This window comes from Nansenia antarctica, assembly GCF_963989245.1.
Source record: "Nansenia antarctica genome assembly, chromosome: 1".
NCBI lineage: Eukaryota > Metazoa > Chordata > Actinopteri > Argentiniformes > Microstomatidae > Nansenia > Nansenia antarctica.
Window position 1 is genome coordinate 65,957,013 of NC_137674.1, and position 19,724 is coordinate 65,976,736.

The following is a 19,724-nucleotide window of genomic DNA, read 5'->3' on the forward strand; positions in this document are numbered from 1 at the left end:
AAATACGCAGGCGTAAACGCACGCATTGGTGTGCAAAGGCCTTAACCCTGGGGAACAGATTGACTGGGCTGTTAACTCACATAAAAGGAAGAACAGTAATGGTGGTTCAAATAAACACAGGTTCCTGTTGTCTTCATGTAATGTATACTGCACTGTCACCTATGTCCATGACATATGCTTGAATGTTGACCTGGATGGCGATGGGCAGCAATTTGTCATCTGGGTTCTTGTAGAGCAGGCAGAGAGCAGCAGTGAGAGGCAGTGGTTTACCATTGTCCACATTTGTGGGAAGACCATCAAGACTTTTGTAGTCGCAAAGGAATATGTTCCCTTTCTGCATAGTGGACAAAAGCAGATGGACCACAAATGTGACTATGTCACATTTAAAGTAGATATCTGCCTGGTCAGCCCATGCTGCCTTTGCAGGGGTGTAACATGGAACATGATGGGATACAAGCCATTTGGAAAAAAAAGTCCATGTGCTCTATTAGCCACACCCACACAACTGTGATATTATTAGAAAGCCCAGGATGTGCTCTGTACAAGACAGTAGGACTCAAATAAATTGCATAAATGATGCTTGACTTAGAGATCTCAGACTCATGTCCCCCACAGAGGACAAAAATGAATTGCTGAGTCTCAGGAAGTTACTAAGTCAAGCACCATTTATGCAATCTATTTGAGTCCTACTGTCCTGTAAAGAGGACATCCTACTGTCCTATAAATAGGACATTGTAGGCCTTTAGTTGTTTACTGAATACTTTACTGATTCTCGGGGGCGGTTCGGCAGTTTGAACCGATAACAATCTCATGGTGGTAGAATTGATTTCACAGGATGAGGTTGCGACTTGGCTCGTTCATTTTGTTTCCATCCTAGTTGATGTGACAGGCTGTAGCAAGTTTAATGGGCATAATTGGTTGTTTACTGAATGAACTGATAATGAGCTCATTCCAGGTTTCCCACAACTTTTTCTCAAACATAAACCTCTCACGCTCCTTAATATCCTCAATACTCATATCTATTTCCACCTACATTGTTTTTATGCACACACAGTTGATCGAACACAAACACAAATGGTTGAAAGAATTTCAGTAGATCCATACTATTTAATGCAACAGCAATTCCCCGAATTAGAATGCGATAACAATCTCACTCTGGTAAAATGTATTGCACAGTGTCACTAACCCAACTCAAAGGAGTGACAAGAAGGGACAAGTCAGGGGTAGAGAAAATACTCAATATTTGATTACTAACGAATGTTGTAAGGTGTAAAAACAAGAAAAGGTCTGCCACAAACAAAAGGGTCAAAAGTATGCTCCTGCATGCATGGAGAGAGAGAGAGCACCAGCACAGCCTAAATACCACCCCCCCCCCCCCCCCCCCCCCCCCATACAAATCAGGGACCAAAAGGACCCGAAACATACAGGACACAAAAATAACATACAAAACACAAAATGAACATAGACACCACAACCAACTCTCCACATCAGCACCCCCCCCCCCCCCCAGGCACCGCACACCTCAGCAACCAAGGCGCCTAGGAAGCAAATGAAGACGGTGAAGAGAGCCAGGGGAAGGAGACAGAAGGGAGGGACTGAATCACCAGGCAAAGACAACACAAAAAAATGTGCTTAAAGTCATAGACGGATTATGAAAAAATGGGCCCCCCCCCAGTGCACACACACAACATTTTACCGTGCACATAAACATAATACCAACAGCATATACCTAAGACATAGCCAACATTCACCTGCATCTCAACAGGATTTACGCAGGAATACTCAAAACCAACAGCACAATAACTAGAAATTGAAGCCGACAGGCTTCCGGTTAACCGGGATTCAAAATGGCATTGTTGAGCCGCCAATTTCAAATAATGAAGCCTTATTATACTATTACAATACATTAACACAACTAGACTACTTCATAGTTTCATAAATATAAGTGAATATGCAAACCGTATACCATCCATTAATACACAGCTTAATGCACATACACAGGTAGCCTACCTGCAAAGACATATTACCAAACGGGCCCACTGTGTATGCCCTACCGGGCCCACTGTGTATGCCCACTGTGACTGCTACAGTCTGTAGGATACAATACAAATTGTTTTTGGTAGCGGATATGCCTGAAGAAGGTCTATGAAGGACTGAAATCTTGCGCAATAACATCGGATGAATATGGAAGGAGATTAACTAAGTGACCATTGGAGATAAATCACGGAACCTGTCAACATCTTACTACTTCTGGACCCGCAGCCAAAGCCAATCACAGAAGCCACAAAAGAGCTTCTAATGCTATGATAAGATCTTGTTTTGGTGGGGTCCAATACTATATTCTTTCGTAGGGCCCAAAATTCTACCGGCGTCCCTGCGACAAGAAATGCAAAGGGTCCCTTGAGCTCTTGGGCCCCTGGGCCTGGGCCCGGTAGGCCCGTTCGGTAATATGTCTTTGCTTAAAGTCAGGATCCTGAACCAGACAAGCAGCTGACATACAGTTAGGTCCATATATATTTGGACACAGACAGAATTTGTGTTATTTTAACTGTTTACCAAAACATCTTCAAGTTACAGTTATATAATGAATATGGGCTTAAAGTGCAGACTCTCAGCTTTAGGATAGGGTTATTCACATCCAAATTGAAGGAAGGGTTTAGGAATTACAGCTCTTTGATATGTAACTCCCTCTTTTTCAAGGGACCAAAAGTAATTGGACAATTGACTCAAAAGCTGTTTCATGGGCAAGTGTGGGCTATTCCTTCATTATTTCTTTATCAATTAAGCAGGTAAAAGGTCTGAGTTGATTCCAAGTGTGGCATTTGCAGTTGGAAGCTGTTGCTTTATACGCACAACATGCAGTCAACGGAGCTCTCAATGCAAGTGAAACGGGCCTTCCTTAGGCTGCAAAAACAGCAATAAAATCCATGAGAGATATAGCGGGAACATTAATAGTGGCCAAATTAACTGTTTGGTACATTCTGAGAAAAAAAAGAACGCACTGGTGAGCTCGGCACCACAAAAAGGTCTGGACGTCCATGTAAGACAAGAGTGGTGGATGATCACAGGATCCTTTACATGGTAAGAAAAACCCCTTCACAACATCCAGCCAAGTGAAGAACAGTCTCCAGGAGGTAGGCATATCATTATCCAAGTGTACCATAAAGGGAAGACTTCACACAAACAAATACAGAGGGTTCATCACAAGGTGCAAGCCATTCATAAGCCTCAAGAATAGAAAGGCCAGATTAGACTTTGCCAAAAATATCTAAAAAAGCCAGCCCTGTTCTGGAACAGCATTCTTTGGACCGATGAAACTAAGATCAACCTGTACCAGAATGATGGGAAGAAAAAAGTATGGAGAAGGCTTGGAACGGCTCATGATCCGACGCATACCACATCATCTGTAAAAAAAACGTAGAGGCAGTGTGATGACATGGGCATGCCTGGCTTCCAATGGCACTGGGTCACTAGTGTTTATTGATGATGTGACAGAAGACAGAAGCAGACGGATGAATTCTGAAGTGTTTAGGGATATACTGTCTGCTCAGATTCAGACAAATTCAGCAAAGTTGATTGGATGGTGCTTCACATCACCTCTGGCAAGTTGAGATGCCATTCCCCCACTAGATGGCAGTGTAACCTACGGAGAAGAACACAGCAACTTTGTTCTCGGTCGAGTACTTCTTCTGCTGTTGATGTGAAATGCAAATAAAAAAAGTTTCGCACAACAACCTAAATCATTCTTGAAACACAAGGTGACAACAAGCAATTATGTATGCCTAATGTATGTTTTACACTGAAATGTAATGAGAAGGAAACAGTAAAGTAACTAAGTAAGTGACATGTTTCCTTGCTTCCTGGTTCTTTATTCACCAAGGTGGCTCGCGTTCAGGGTTGCCAGGTGGGATTGACAATTTCCAGCCTAAACACAGTCTAAAAACCGGCAAAATTCACAAAAAAACAGCCCAAAACCTATATTGTCAGAAAACCGCTAATTACTACTGGGCAGGTGCCCATCTCCTGCCCCTAAACTGTATGTCTTATTGCCAATGATGTTTGTACAATTTGGAGGGAAACAACCTGCACACAGGCTACTAGGGTGTGTGTTTTAACTTAACGCATTTTGTAACTTGTAACAGGCACTGACATTTTGATACCGCCTAAATGCTATTCATCCAGCCCAACCTAAATGCTATTCATCCAGCCCAACCGCCCAATGTGTGATCAAAGGTAGCTCATTCGGCGGGAACCCGCACCATCTGGCAACCCTGCTCGCGTTGTCGTGGTCTGTCACATGACATGGGTCTTGTAAACACAGTGCTTGCCCCTTGCATCCATGCGTTGTTTGTAAACTCCGACTGCATCTAGCTGCAAGGTTGTCACAACGATTGTGAGGTTATTATTACGCTTTTGCATAGCTGCAGAGACATCCCTGGCCCAGGTCTGTGCAGATGCCACCATTGGCAAGAGCGGGTGTCAAAGGGAGCAAAAGGTAAGGGATTTTTCTGATGCTACCTAATTACTGTCTGATGTACACACGAACACAACACACAACGCATAGTTCCACATTGTATGTATGTGTGTGATTCTGATGTTGATATGTAACATCAATTCAAGAAGGACGTGTTACAGTGAGAACCTCCACAGTGTGCTTTTGAACAATGTGTACGCAATTAACATGATGAATAATGGTTGGACCTGGAAGTAGAATAAAAAGAAGTAGCTACAGTTATTTTAAAAACTCATAGTAAGTCACACCAAAATCTGTGCAGGGGGGGTATTCCATCAACGTCGCTAAAGGAAAATCCAGGCGTATTCTGTTAAGTCTCGCGAGAGTTGTAAAAAAAAAAAAGCCTGGCTTTTCCTTTAGCGATGTTGATGGAATACCTCCCAGGAGTCAATGAAACATTGAATTTCAACATTTCTCTTTTTCACATAAAGGCCAAAATTAGACTGGAAGTTTGTGCAGCGATTCTGCAGCATACAGAGGGTCCTCTTCCCATCATGGTCCAGTCAAAACGTGTTGATGTTCGGGACGCTACTCGGCGTCACACTCACAGGTACTACACACAACTACATGTATGTTTATATGAACATGTGAACCATGCCATGACCGCAAAAAAAAATACAAATACACTTTTGACACTTATTTATAGGAAGTCTTACTTGCAATGACTGTGATCTATAGCTGTTTCACTGACTTTAAACAAATGTACTTATTGCAAGTCACTTAGGATAAGAGTGCCTGCTAAATGACATTTTGAACTGTAAGTTGGCTATAGACAATATAGGTTATCATCATTACCCATCTCAATTATATCAGACCGCTCTTTGTTCTGGACATCCACTGATAAAGAACTGAGGAGGTTACTACCATGTTGCTTCCACCTTCCTATCCAATCAGTTGTTGTGAGGAAAAAGAGAATGGAAGAGTGAGACTATTTTGTCTATGCTATTGCTCAGTTTTTCCAATTGACCTTTAGTTTGAAATCAATCACTCAGGTGTAGTACAAGACTGCAAGCTTATCTATACAAACATTGGGATGAGCTACATGGGCTTGTTTTTTTACAAGGAGTCACTTCTCACGTTGCACCAATTCATTTTTTCTTCACAGAACAGTTGATCATTTACCAAGTGGGTGTCATTCCAAGCCAGTTCTATGAGGTCCTGGCTGACAAGGACTATGGTGCATTCAGGAGCCTGGTTGGGTTGGCTTTACTGCTTATACTAATTAACTCCACAGTAAGTCAATGTAGGTGCGGGTAGTTAGTTTGCAAACACATTGGGCTCCTCCCAAATGCAGCCAAGTCAAAGTGACATTGATGTTATCAATCTGAAAGAGACTTTACACCCTCTTTACACCCACATTTTTCAAATTTCAAAACCTGAGGATTTCTAGAGATTTCAGGGATATCACTTCCTGCTGAAAGGCCTCATTTAGCAATGCTTGGCAATTAAATTATTACATCATGAAAATATGTATTGATAAGCTGCATGATACTTAGGTATACATAGCCTGAGAGCATCAATAATACGTTTGCTAATATACTGGAGCTACATTGTGGTAGTATCTCTTATCCTAAATGTTCTAATCTTTCCACATTTGTACATACCTCTTTTTGATATAGCCTCTAATTTATACATCAGTATACACCATACTGTACAGAGCTACCTTATCTGTACATAGCTTACTGCTATCTATCTCCTGTATACCTCTATATTCCTCTACTTGCCATACTGCACCTATCACTATCATGTTTTAGATCACTATTTGCACTTCTGGTTAGATGCTAAACAGCATTTCGTTGTCTGGTACTTGTACTCTGCAATGACAATAAAGTTGAATCTAATCTAATCTGTAATGTGGTCATTAACTGACAGTTTTTTTACGAGGTCAGGTCAGTCTCTTCTTTCACTGTGTGATAAAGCCTGCCCTAAAATGTTGCCTCACTCGAAAGCTAGGGGTTCCAAAAATAGCTGTTCTCTGAACATTTATAACTAAAGCCTGGTACACACATAAGATAATATGGCCGATTTTGGGCCGATTGTCCCCCTTCCGACCAAGGACAGAAAAACGCCCGATTATCGGATGGCTCTAAAGATTATCCTACAAGATTATCCTGTGGTGTGAGGTGTGTTAAAAGTCAATTTCTCCCGACAATCTGCTCGGAAAATGGTTGGGGCCGACAATCCTAAATATTAAACGTGTTCAATATTTACGACCAAAAGTCCTCTTGTGTGTGGGCAACTCCCGACAACAACCGAGCAGGGTTGCCAGATGGGCTCGTTTTTTGGGGTGGAATTAGCGGTTTTAAGCTGGAAAGTGTCAATCCCATATTGCAACCCTGCTCCCGAGTCCGATTGTGACGTGGATGGAATGTAGCCAGTCAAGAAACGAGCTGACTTCTTCTTTTCGTTCTTCGGCACTTTATTTGCCCTGTCGCACATGGCTGCCTCGTACAGGTCAGTCAGGGTACTACGTTAGATCACGTTTGTTCACTCGAGATTTCTGGCTTGGGGGAACGAGACTCTACTGTCGTAACGACAGATCTTTATGTATGGGGTGTGCTGAAATGGGAATATCGGCACACACCACACACAATACGATCAAGGCTGTTCAATCCATGATTTTTTTATCTTCATCTGTGGGGTCTCTCAGATAAAAAATCTGTTAAGATTTAGAAAATCCTTATACATGTATGTGTACCAGGCTTTAAATAACTTATTCGTTGGTCGGAAGTCAGTCAGTCTTAACCCCAGTAGGCTTAACCCCTTCTGCATGTCCATGTCCATTTACATTTTTTTCCCTCTCCCTCCCTCTCCTCCTCCTCTCAGCTTAAGAGTCTGGACCAGTATATCTGCAGTCTGATGTATGTGAGCTGGAGGAAGTCTCTGACAGAGAGTCTACACAAGGCCTACTTCCAGGGAAGAGTTTACTACACACTCAATGTCCTCAGGGAGGACATAGACAACCCGTACGTTTAAACACACACACACACTAACGTCACCTCACCCTATCCTCCATACACGCTTAATGTACTCAGGTCCACCAGGATCTTTATCTTATCTGGTCAGAATACAGTAGGTACCTTTTTTGTTTGTTTGTTTGTTTGTAGAGACCAGCGTATCAGCCAGGACACAGAGAGGTTATGCAAGCAGATGAGCACCATGGCTAGTCGACTCATCGTGTCACCTTTCACCCTGGCCTATTACACCTACCAGTGCTTCTATAGGTCAGTTTGGTGATTCAGTTCCACATTTGTTTTTAAACATTTTCTCAGAATACAGTGCCCTGCATAAGTAATGGGACAGTGAATCATTACGGTATATATTAATTCCTCAACAATGGTAGTGCATGGTAGTTGACGAGCAGCGGTAGTGTCACGGTTTCTTGGGGTTATTACACAAAACAACCAACAGGGGTCAGCTGTGCAATTCTAATGGAGAGGCTTACTGTATAGTACCTCAATGACACACACATTTAAGTTGCTAATATTGTGTTAGAGGAATGATCTCAGCATACTATGTGAGATCATTATATTTATTTTATTTTTTATAATTTTTAAATTATAAAATTATACTTACTTCTGTGATTATAATCAAACAGTAATCTCACACTAAGCAGGGCCGTTATTCTCGCAACAATTGCATTTGTCTCCTTTACCAATGTAGTTTGCAAGAGTAGGCCACAGAACCAATGGATTTTCCAAAACAATGCTCACTGCTCACCAAACTTCACACAGTTAGGTGGATGGCCTATAGGAAGTCTCCACACCCTGGTGTGATGCGCTGGTACCAGCAGTAATCATTTATACAGGAGATCCTCCCTCAAGGCTTTGTACCATCATTGATTTCACTTAAATACAAAGATTTGACTGGTTGAAACTTCCCTGGTGTTCTTAATGATACATCAACCGTACAGAAAAGCAACCATAGATATACTTTTTTCATAAAAAAGATAAGGGTACAAGACTGTGTACAAAAGTAACACTATATGAACTACATATTACAACACTAAATACTGGCACACAGGAGATGTCACTACTGAACCTGATACTTTTTATAACATGAAATAATATAATTCAGGTTTAAAATCACAATACAATGTTATTACTATCATTTTAAGAGTGTTGAACATGTCACCTCACTTTCAATCGCTTGCCGTCGCTGTTTCACACCTGTCATACGTCATATCCTCTGTAATCAGTCTACAGAATAAATAGAAGAGAAAGAGAAGTCTGTCCTGGGCCTTCACTCGAGTAGGACGAGATATATGCAGCTGATTGCTGGAGGTGTGCAGCTGATCACAACTTAAGTTGGCAATGATTAAGCATGTTGGAGAGAGGGTCAGGGATTAAAGTTCTCCGTCGCTACGACGGATTTCCGTCCATTTTTTCCAAGTCGACGGATTTCCGTCAATTGGCTACATATGTCCAGTGTACTAGAACCACTCTACTACGGAGTGTTTGTCCGTGAATAACACCGGCTATGCCCCGGGGTAGAAACACAAGACTATGGCTGGATAAGGTCTACAGGTCTCCACGGTCATTTTAAGCGGTCAACCAGCCCGCTGCGACCACGGGAAGTCATGTTAAAAGTGAAGTTACTTCTGTTAAACTGGCGCTAAGCTAACATCGCTAATCGCTAACTCCCTCCTGGGCCTTAAAGAGACAAGCGCCCTTTTCTCATCTCAATCTCAAAGAGCTTCATTAGCTCACCACATCTACACATTTGGTCCCACACACTCCAGATTTGAACCCAAGGTTCTACCCAGGGTTAGTTACCCCTGGTAGAAAGCCCTTTGCTCTCAGACCTTCAGAACCCATTGAAAGTAGTGGAGGTACTCCAGAAGTCCAAATGCATCTCTAACCCTAGGAAACCCTAGGAAGCCCTAACCCTAATGGCATGAAAATGCAACATGTTGTACTCCCTGTACCCCTGTACGTGTGAGAACATGTCTTTTTACACTAGGCACTTCACATCAAGCATTAGAGCTCCCTACAGGTTCCCGCTAGCTCGCGTGCAAGGCCTCCCAGGAATGGCCTAGGACTCTGAAAGTTGATTTGGTACAATGTAGGGATACAATCAAGGAGTGTGTAGAGTTTGGTGACTGTGACTCTTTCCATGCCCGTTCCCTGGGCCCAAACGTACGCCAGCAGCAGCCACCCACTTTAATGAAGGCTTTTCCGGCCTAGTGGTTAAAGGAAGGTTAAAGGACTTTAGCTCAGCAACCACAAGTGCCACAGACACGGTTCAGATATTTTACGAATCCGCTCGGCCCCACCGACAGGCCACACCCACTTTCATACAAGCCACTCCCCCTAATTGTCTAAGCCACACCCATTATCTGATTATTTGTATGTCAGAGTCAACCCTTGCAATAAGTATCAATTTTATTTCATGAATTGAAAACAGCATTGATATCACATAAAAGCAAACTGGCAATAGAAAAGCTGTTCAAAAGAATCTTCTTCCCTTAAAACGCTAACGTTATAGTGGAGGTTAAAATGAGAATATGACTTGGCTTGAACAAATTTTCAGTCAGGAATTTTTTTTTTGCTTTAATCCCTGGAGGGTCATGATGAACACATGAGTGCAGCTTAATCAGAGACTCAAGGGAAATGTTGTTGATAAGAGTTCTCTGCCAGTTACTAATTCCAGTACATTGTCTGAATTTTTTTTTTGTATTTGAGGAGATTGTGTTCTGTCTCTCACTTATGCGCCCTCCCTTTCCCCCTTACCAGCACTGGCTGGATAGGTCCTGTTAGCATCTTCGGCTACTTTGTGGTCGGGACCATTGTCAACAAAGTGCTAATGGGGCCTATCATTGCTACACTTTTTGAGCAAGAAAAACTGGAGGGAAACTTCAGGTATGGAAATTCTAAATCCACTCCATAACTTATATTCCTCTATGCCTCTAAGTTGGTGTGTTTTTATGCATCATATGTTTGGATTAGGTAACAATACCTAGAGTCTAGTTACAGGTGTGTTTGCCCATCCTGAAAAGCAAACATGTAAGAGCACCCTCTTTAACCGAGGCATTGGATATTTAGACTTTTTACATTTATATTTATTCAGAAATGGGTATAGTATATATATATTATTTTTTTTAAGTAAGCCCCATTAAGATTCATTTTTCCAAGGAGGCCCTGGACAAAATGCATAGTAGCGGCATAATATTTACACAGCGTGTATAGTCATTTAAAGAGGAAGTATCTGATATAAAGTATCTAGACTTTGGACTAAAGCTGTTTTGGACATCTAAAAAAACGTGTCAGCAAAACATTTATGACAAAATGTTTATTCACTTGAGAGGTCAAAGAAGAGCCATTGTATTTACTTCCAGGTTCAAGCACATGCAGATCCGGGTCAACGCAGAGTCTGCTGCCTTCTACAGGTCAGCTAGTTGAACTTCATTCATTGTCATAAATTGGTTTTCTTTGCTGCTTTTTCTTGTATAGTACTAGAGTGCAAAAAAACATAGTTTATGCACAACACCTGTGTCAAATATTTCACCTAGTGGCTAGGCATCAAGGGAATTGTAGTCCTAGATTTAGTGGACTGAAATGTATTCTAATCGTGATTTGTGCTGTTTTGCAAAAAATCCCCAAATGTCTGTTTCTGTGTACAGAGCTGGGAAAGTGGAGCACATGAGGACTGACCGTAGATTGCAGACTCTGCTACACAACCAGAAGAGCCTGATGAACAAGGAGCTCTGGCTTTACAGTATGGCCAACAACTCCACACACAACTATAGCTTACTTATATCCATTTGAACCTATTATGCTATTTATGTAAGAGTACTATGCGCTTAATTTACAGTAGCCCCCTCTCTCCTCTCCTCTCCTTTTGACCCTTCTTCTCCCCTCTCCTCTCTCTCAGTTGGAGTGAACACTTTTGACTACCTGGGGAGCATCCTCAGCTACATCGTCATCGCCATTCCCATCTTTACTGGGGTGTACGACGGGCTCACCCCTGGGGAGCTCAGTGCCCTCATCAGTAAGGTAGGCGTCCGTCAGAGCGTTTTATCGTGGGTTTACCCATCTCCTCTATCGCGGTGTGCAGTTCCACGACTCAGCAGGCTAGCTAGATGCTAAGTGGGATCCTCGGGATGCCTACCCTGAACCATAACCTTACCCTCACTGTTTTAAATCTCAATTTCAATTCTCTCTCTCTCTCTCTCTCTCTCTCTCTCTCTCTCTCTCTCTCTCTCTCTCTCTCTCTCTCTCTCTCTCTCTCTCTCTCTCTCTTTCTTTCTTTCACCCAGAATGCCTTTGTTTGCATCTATTTGATAAACTGCTTCACTCAGCTAATAGACCTGTCAACCACTCTGTCAGATGTGGCGGGATACACCCACAGGTACCATAATGCATATTAATCAAGTCATAGAGACTGTGTGTGGGTGTTAGTGTGTGTGTGTGTGTGTGTGTGTGTGTATTCTAATTAAGTGCTGTTTGCTCTTTTATGATAGACAACATCCGTTTTGTGTGTGTGTGTGTGTGTGTGTGTGTTTGTTTGTGTGTGTGTTCCCTGAACATCAATTTTTGTATGTGTACTGGCTAGGATTGGAGAGCTAACGGAGGTGATGGAGGACATCTCAAGGACGCAGTGTGACTATGAGCCCACATCAGGGGAGACGTACGACTTTGACAGGTACAGCAGTCTTCTAATTATATTTATTCATAGTAACTTTCTTAGAATACAAGCTTGTTTTACTCCATTGTTTGTAAACAATGCAATTGTAAACAAACACTCTATAACTTAAAAACATGGTTAACGTTTTTGGAAACTTTATTTAGACTATTAGACGTAGTAATTAATTTGTTATTCCAACTGAGAATATTTCTTGTTTTGAAAAATAAACCGTCCATTCCCGCTGCTGCATGCACATGCACCCATATGTTTTATTTTTTAATTTTTTTATCTTTCAGTATTCTCGTTTATGCCTTAGAACACTGTAGCCATCCCCGTAGACAAAGAAAATGCATATACTCTGTGTGTTCTATTAGCTCTGACCAATCCCAGCCCTCCATCTCTGCCCCTCCTAAACAGTGACCTGGATGTCCACGCCGGCCCAGCAGACACTGCTTTCGTCCTGGAGCGTCTGTCCTACAAGTCTCCCTTCTCTGAGGAGCTGCTGGTTAAAGACCTGAGTCTGAGGATCAGCGAGGGCTCCCACCTCCTGGTGGTGGGCAACACAGGCACTGGGAAGACCTCCCTCCTGAGGGTCCTTAACCGTCTCTGGGAGGCCTCCAGTGGTGAGAGAGGCTCTGTTTCAGTATCTACACCAGCACAGAAAAACAGATGGTTCGCACAAAAAGTTGCGGCATGATTGTATTTGAATTTGAATTAGAATTAGATCCCCGGCTCCTCCTGTCCATGTTTTTGAGGTGTCCTTGGGCAAGACATTGAACTCCAAACTGCACCCAATGAGTGGGCCGGCGCCTTGCATGGTAGCTTGCTGCCATTGGTGTGTGAATGTGTGTGTGGATGGGTGAAAGAAAGGCCATTATAAAGCGCTTTGGTTGGGGTAACCACATTATTGTATTGATGTTGTGTCTGTGGTTCTCAGGTTTTGTCCAGATGATGTCGTGTTTCGGTCCCAGGGGGATCCTCTTCTTGCCCCAGAAGCCCTACCTGACCGATGGGACCCTTCGAGAGCAGGTACCCCAACCCAGGGCTCCCACGGGTCCTTGAAATCCTTGAAAGTTTGTGAATTTGAGAAAGAAAAATCAAGGTCTTAAAAGTTTTTGAAAATAGACATGGGTCATTGAAAGTGCTTGAATTCCCCTCTCTCTCTCTAAATTTTTTGGGGGGATATATTCAAACATTTTTTACTTTGTCAACTAGTAAATAAGTCTCTGTATTGCTTAACTTTACACATATTTCACAATATATTGTTTTGCTGTGCTGTGGTAGAGAAGGCAAGAGACCATCTAGTGTTCAAGCCTCTCTTTTTAATTGTTGTCTGTGAGCGGATCGTTCCTATTATATAAATTCTCATCTAGATCTGTCTCAAACTATGCCATGGGTTGGGTCCTTGAATTTGAGGGAATTGAGTCTTGAAAGTCCTTGAAAGGTGCTTGAATTTGATGTTTCAGAAGGTGTGGGAACCCTGCCAACCACCAAACATTTGTGGATAGTGGTGACCAATTTAAAACCTCGAATTGTCTTCTGACCCACCAAACAAGTCCGCAAACAAGTCTTTGACAGTAGCCTGCCACTTTGGAAACTTCTGGATTGTGTTCTCTCTCTTCAACAGGTGATCTACCCACTGAAGGAGATTTACCCTGCATCAGGTATTTATATAACATACATGTAATGTACTACTATACTATCTGAGTATCTGCAGTAATGCAACTACCGTATTTTCCAGACTATAAATCGCTCCGGAATATAAGTCGTGTCAGTCAAAAAATGCATCATGAAGAGGAAAAAAACATACAGTATATAAGTCGCACTGGACTATAAGTCCCATTTATTTAGAAATGTATTTCACAAAATCAAAGACCAAGAACAGACATTTAATCTGGAAAAGCAAGTTATTCAACTACACAATAGCACACAGAACAATAGGCTGAATAGGTGTCCGGTATGTTAACGTAACACATTAACAGTTATTCAGCTACACAATAGCATAAAGAACATACCTGGGAGGCTGAATAGGCAAAATTAACATAACAAGCCAGCTAGTCCAACAAGCAAGTTACTAGTAAGCAAGTTCACCAAGCTCTCGTTAATTTCTTCAGTGGTACAGGAGCAGCATATATGTGCCCTCTGGCGGCTGTAGACGGTAATGTTTACTCCTTGGTTCATGTCAGTCAGTATGAAATGATATATCTTTTGATATATAAGTCGCACCTATAAGTCGCAGGACCAGCCAAACTATGAAAAGAAGTGTGACTTATAGTCTGGAAAATACAGTAGATATTCAAAAACTCTTGTGTACTTGGTGCAATCAACTGCTACCAAGGTATTTTACCTAAACTAATCCTTAAAACTAAATCTCTGTTATTGGGCTGTTTCTTTGCAGGGTCAGTGGACGATGAGAGAATCATTCAATATCTGGAGTTAGCTGGAGTGGTAAGTGTATACTTGTGTCCTCCATGAGTATTGGAAAGAAAAAGCATTTTGTATTCTTTCAGCTCTAAATTTGATTTGAAATTACTATGAGGTTAAAGAAGAGATTCTCATCTTTAATTCAATGTTTTGAAGATGAAAAATCTGAAACATAGCCAAAAGCTTAGACTTAACAAAATGAATAGTTTGTAACATCATTAAAAAAGAAAGAAAGCACTGGTGAGTTCAGCAACCACAAAGGGGCTGGTCAAGGAAGACTTCTACAGTGGATGACAGAATCATAATTTAGAAAACACCAAACCGATTCAGATCAGGAGCACTCTCCAGGAGGTAGGCATGAGAGAGTGTTCCTGAGAGTCTCAGACTACCATCCGCAGAATGCAGTCTTACAGACAGATAAGACGAATATTATCAAGAGGAATGTTTGAAGAAAAACGGATCGGCCCAAGATTTACAGCATCTAATCTGTGGAACATGGTGGAGGGGGGCTATGGTTTGTGCTTGTATAGCTGCCACTAGAATTTGTCTTAATTGATGATGTTACTGCTGACAGCAGCAGCAGAATGCATTCTGAAGTGTACAGAAACATCTTGTCTACTCATGGACACACACATGCTCCAAATTCATTGGATGGTGCTTCATCATAGTAAGACAATAACCCCAGGCCCCAAAAAACAGAAATGTCTTGACTGGCCAAGTCAATCTTCAGATTTAAATCCAATTGAACATGCATTTCATTTCCTGATGAAGATTTTAGGCAACAAAAAAAACTCTAAACAAGTTTGTTTGTACAAAATACATCCAGCATCTGATGGGGTCAATGGGTCACAGACTTCAAGCAGTTGCATGCAAAGGATTGCCAACCAAATACTGAGTAGTTTATTTGGAAATGTTTTCCTATATTTTTGGAGCCCTGAAATAGGGAGACTATGTTTTAAAAATGTTGTAGTTTCTAAATGGTGAACCCAATCTGAAGAAAATGTAAGCTGATCATTGAATTAAAGCTGTTGGATCTAATGGGGTTTTCTAAAACATATATTCTCATGTCACTCACACACACACACACACACACACACACACACACACACACACACACACACACACACACACACACACACACACACACACACACACACAATTCTCATGTCACTCACACACATACAGTGCCTTGCAAAAGTATTCACCCCCCTTGGCTTTTTACCTATTTTATTACATTACAACCTGTAATTGAAACATTTTTTTAATCAGAATTTTATTTGATGAATCTGCACAAAATAGTGTTCGTTTTTAAATGAAATGAGAAATATATATATAAAAAAAGAATTTAAAAAAATAAAGAACTGAAAATTGGCATGTGCATATGTATTCACCCCCTTTGTTATGAAGCCCCTAAAAACTTCTGGTGCAACCAATTACCTTCAGAAGTCACATAATTAGTGAAATGAAGTCCACTTGTATGCAATCTAAGTGTCACATGATCTGTCAGTATATACACACCTTTTCTGAAAGGCCCCAGAGGCTGCAACACCTAAGCAAGAGGCACCACCAACCAAACACTGCCATGAAGACCAAGGAACTCTCCAAACAAGTCCGAGACAAAGTTGTTGAGAAGTCCAAGTCAGGGTTGTGTTATAAAAAATGTTGCTTTAGCAGTATGCTTGGGGTCGTTGTCCTGCTGGAAGGTGAACGTGGTACAGGTTTTGCTCAAGAATATCCCTGTATTAAGCACCATCCACCTTTCCCTCGACTCGGACCAGTTTCCCAGTCCCTGTTGCTGAAAAACAGCCCCACAGCATGATGCTGCTACCACCATGTTTCACTGTGGGGATGGTGTTCTTGGGGTGATGGGATGTGTTGGGTGTGCGCCAGACATAGCGTTTTCCTTGATGGCCAAAAAGTTACATTTTAGTGACCAGAGCACCTTCCTCCATACATTTTGGGAGTCTCCGACATGCCTTTTTGCAAACTCAAAACGTGCCTTCTTATTCTTAGCTGAAAGTAATGGCTTTCTTCTGGCCACTCTTCGATAAAGCCCAGCTCTATGGAGTGTACGGCTAATTGTGGTCCTATGGACAGATACTCCAGTCTCTGCTGTGGAACTCTGCAGCTCCTCCAGGGTTACCTTTGGTCTCTGTGCTGCCTCTCTGATTAATGCCCCCCTTGCCCGGTCCGTGAGTTTTGGTGGGCGGCCCTCTCTTGGCAGGTTTGTTGTGGTGCCATGTTCTTTCCATTTGATTATGATGGATTTGATGGTGCTCCTGGGGATCATCAAAGATTTGGATATTTTTTTATAACCCAACCCTGACTTGTACTTCTCAACAACTTTGTCCCGGACTTGTTTGGAGAGTTCCTTGGTCTTCATGGCCGTGTTTGGTTGGTGGTGCCTCTTGCTTAGGTGTTGCAGCCTCTGGGGCCTTTCAGAAAAGGTGTGTATATACTGACAGAACATGTGACACTTAGATTGCACACAGGTAGACTTCATTTCACTAATTATGTGACTTCTGAAGGTAATTGGTTGCACCAGAAGTTTATATATATATTTCTCATTTCATTTAAAAACTAACACTATTTTGTGCAGATTCATCAAATAAAATTCTGATTTAAAAAATGTTTAAATTACAGGTTGTAATGTAATAAAATAGGTAAAAAGCCAAGGGGGTGAATACTTTTGCAAGGCACTGTACATACACATGCACACACACACACACACACACACACACACACACACTCTCTCTCTCTTTAGCTCTCTCTTAACCAGAGTATCAGGCTAAGGTCAGGATGACTGTTAGCAGTGACGCTACAAATAGGCAGATTCAGGGTGTTATCTTATCTTAAGGAGCGTAGACAGTCCGACTCCAACCTTGAAGGGTCATAGGCACCAGAGATGGGCAGGGGATGGTGAGCTAATTCACAAACGTAACATCTGAGATAACATGAAAGGTATTTAAGTCTGTCTGTATTCAGAATGAGTCGTCTAATGCTTGTACTCTGCTGACAAAGCTAGTTGCTGTTGGCTAAATAAATATTATAGTACTCATTACGACCCGTGTTTGGATATCTATTCCTTGTCAATTTGTGTATGCTGCAACACCTGATCTATAGAGATGACACAACGCATTTAAGATCACGAGATCCTCAATCGATTGGTCCATTCCATCATTTACAGCCGAGAAGATTCTTCAAAGCTGAGAATCTCTGCTTTGACCCCATAGTAATTGTTTGATTTGAAATCCAAACTGTTACTATACTGTAAATATACTGAGTATAGAGCTAAAAGAAGACAAAATGCTTATGGAGGGCACTGTATTTTATTATGTATAATTTGTCTACATTCTGTATGTGCGTTAACTATAAACTCTATGTTCTAGTCTAGTTTACTGAGGAGGACAGGTGGACTGGATGAACAGGTAGACTGGAGCTGGTAAGAGAGAAGCTGTTCTTTTTTTCTTTTCTTTTTTTATACCCAGTGGATAAGAATTGACCATGCAGTCCTGATCTTAGTGTATGGTTGGTCAATGTCTGGTGACGGTAAATCTGTTCCTCGCTAACTCTTCTCTTGATCCTACTTTTCCACCCACTTGTGCCTGAGAATAATTTGAGTACCTTGGATAATAGTATACTGCTATTATTTAATTGTATTTAATTCTGTTCATTAAGTTAAGCAAAAACAGCAGGTGACACTAACATAACTGTAATGCTGTCCATCTTTAACCCTGTAGATGTCTTACTGTAACTCTTTTGAGCCGGTGGCTATGGCTACTGTCAATGGCTTTACCCCCTCCTTTTACCCCTTCCTTTTACCCCCTCCTCCTCTCTCTCTGCAGGTATGATGTCCTTTCCCCAGGGGAGATGCAAAGACTTTGTTTTGCGCGGCTTTTCTACCTGCAGCCCAAGTATGCAGGTCTGTACCCACATCAGAAATAATGCTAAGCTAACTATAGCATAGAATCGCCTCAGTGATTTTCCTATTGAAGGACATCACAAATGGATTAGAATTGAAGCCACTGTGTATATAAACACATCCCACAAGGAACAATCCTTACTGTGTGTGCTGGTGCTGCTAAATCTGACTTCCTGTTTATTTCTACCGTGCAGTGTTGGATGAGGCGACCAGTGCGCTGACAGAGGAGGCTGAGGGACAGCTCTATCGTGCCTGTAAGCAGCTGGGAATGACCCTGGTCAGTCTGGGCCACCGTAGCAGCCTGGAGAAGGTACATGTGCTGGACCAAACTTCATTGTAAATTGTACACATATAAATTGTTCATGTGTGTAGAGCTTATCAAAATAGTGTTTCCTAAAAAAAATTATGTGAGGAAATGATGATATGCAGACGTAGATAACGTCTACGTATAAACATTTAACATCATTTTTTCCATCATTAAATCAGACCCTTGGTTCACATTCGCATAAGATGGTGGGATGTGTACTGTAACAATCCTGTGTCCCCTCTGTTCTCCAACAGTACCATGACGTCCTGTTGAAGCTGTGTGGTGAGGGCAGGTGGGAGCTGACCAAACTGAAAGAGGAGTGACCACTTTGCACAAGAAGTGATGCCCACGCAACCAAAGAGGCAGCAGCCTGCTCTGAGCCATGGCCAGTACCGTATCTAACTGGCAGTGTGAACACTGCTTACCTGTCATGGAATAGGCCTAAACTGACTAAAACTGATGGACTCTGATGGATTAATGGGTTAAATATACTGTGCCTGATTTAATACTACTAGTACATGTACTGTGTCTTTATGTGATATGTCAACTACAATATCAAATAAATATCTTTTTGTACCACAAAATGTGTATTTTAAAAGCTGCTGCTGGACAATCTATTATGGTTTTAACAAAAAATATTTTCCAATTAGGTGGTGAAGTGGCATAATAATATCTAAATATTTTCTGATTTTAACAACTTCAGTTCCATTGTGTGCTTAATGGTTTTAGATTTATTACTCACCTCATTGTCTGTATAAAACACAGGAAAGCAACATGGTTTTAAAGGATGCAACATCATGCAATAATTGCAGGAGAACAGTAACATGCATACAATCTTGTGCAACAACTACTAAATATCAAGAGCACAAACTCAAGACTACACATTAGACTGGCAGACGTTATGCTGTCAGATACCATGTTGTTTGAGGTCC

The 19,724-nt window shown here is 41.6% G+C and overlaps 1 protein-coding gene across 2 annotated transcripts; it reads left to right on the forward strand.

Annotated features, from left to right (window-relative positions):
* Positions 1–4,454: 4,454 nt before the first annotated feature.
* Positions 4,455–19,312, forward strand: abcd4 (ATP-binding cassette, sub-family D (ALD), member 4; the record flags this gene model as incomplete). Of its 2 annotated transcripts, XM_080550550.1 has the most annotated exons (19): positions 4,455–4,495; positions 4,945–5,063; positions 5,619–5,746; positions 7,340–7,479; positions 7,621–7,737; positions 10,249–10,374; positions 10,851–10,901; positions 11,136–11,230; positions 11,387–11,508; positions 11,772–11,863; positions 12,068–12,157; positions 12,557–12,762; positions 13,077–13,168; positions 13,767–13,803; positions 14,538–14,587; positions 17,953–18,005; positions 18,409–18,485; positions 18,680–18,795; positions 19,047–19,312. In XM_080550550.1, the coding sequence occupies 19 exons, from the start codon at positions 4,455–4,457 to the stop codon at positions 19,113–19,115; spliced, it is 1,821 nt and encodes a 606-aa protein (XP_080406676.1). In that variant the 3' UTR covers positions 19,116–19,312. The 2 variants fall into 2 exon arrangements, with proteins under 2 accessions (XP_080406676.1, XP_080406677.1); XM_080550551.1 differs by lacking the exon at positions 10,249–10,374 and having other exon boundaries at positions 4,481–4,495.
* Positions 19,313–19,724: the final 412 nt, after the last annotated feature.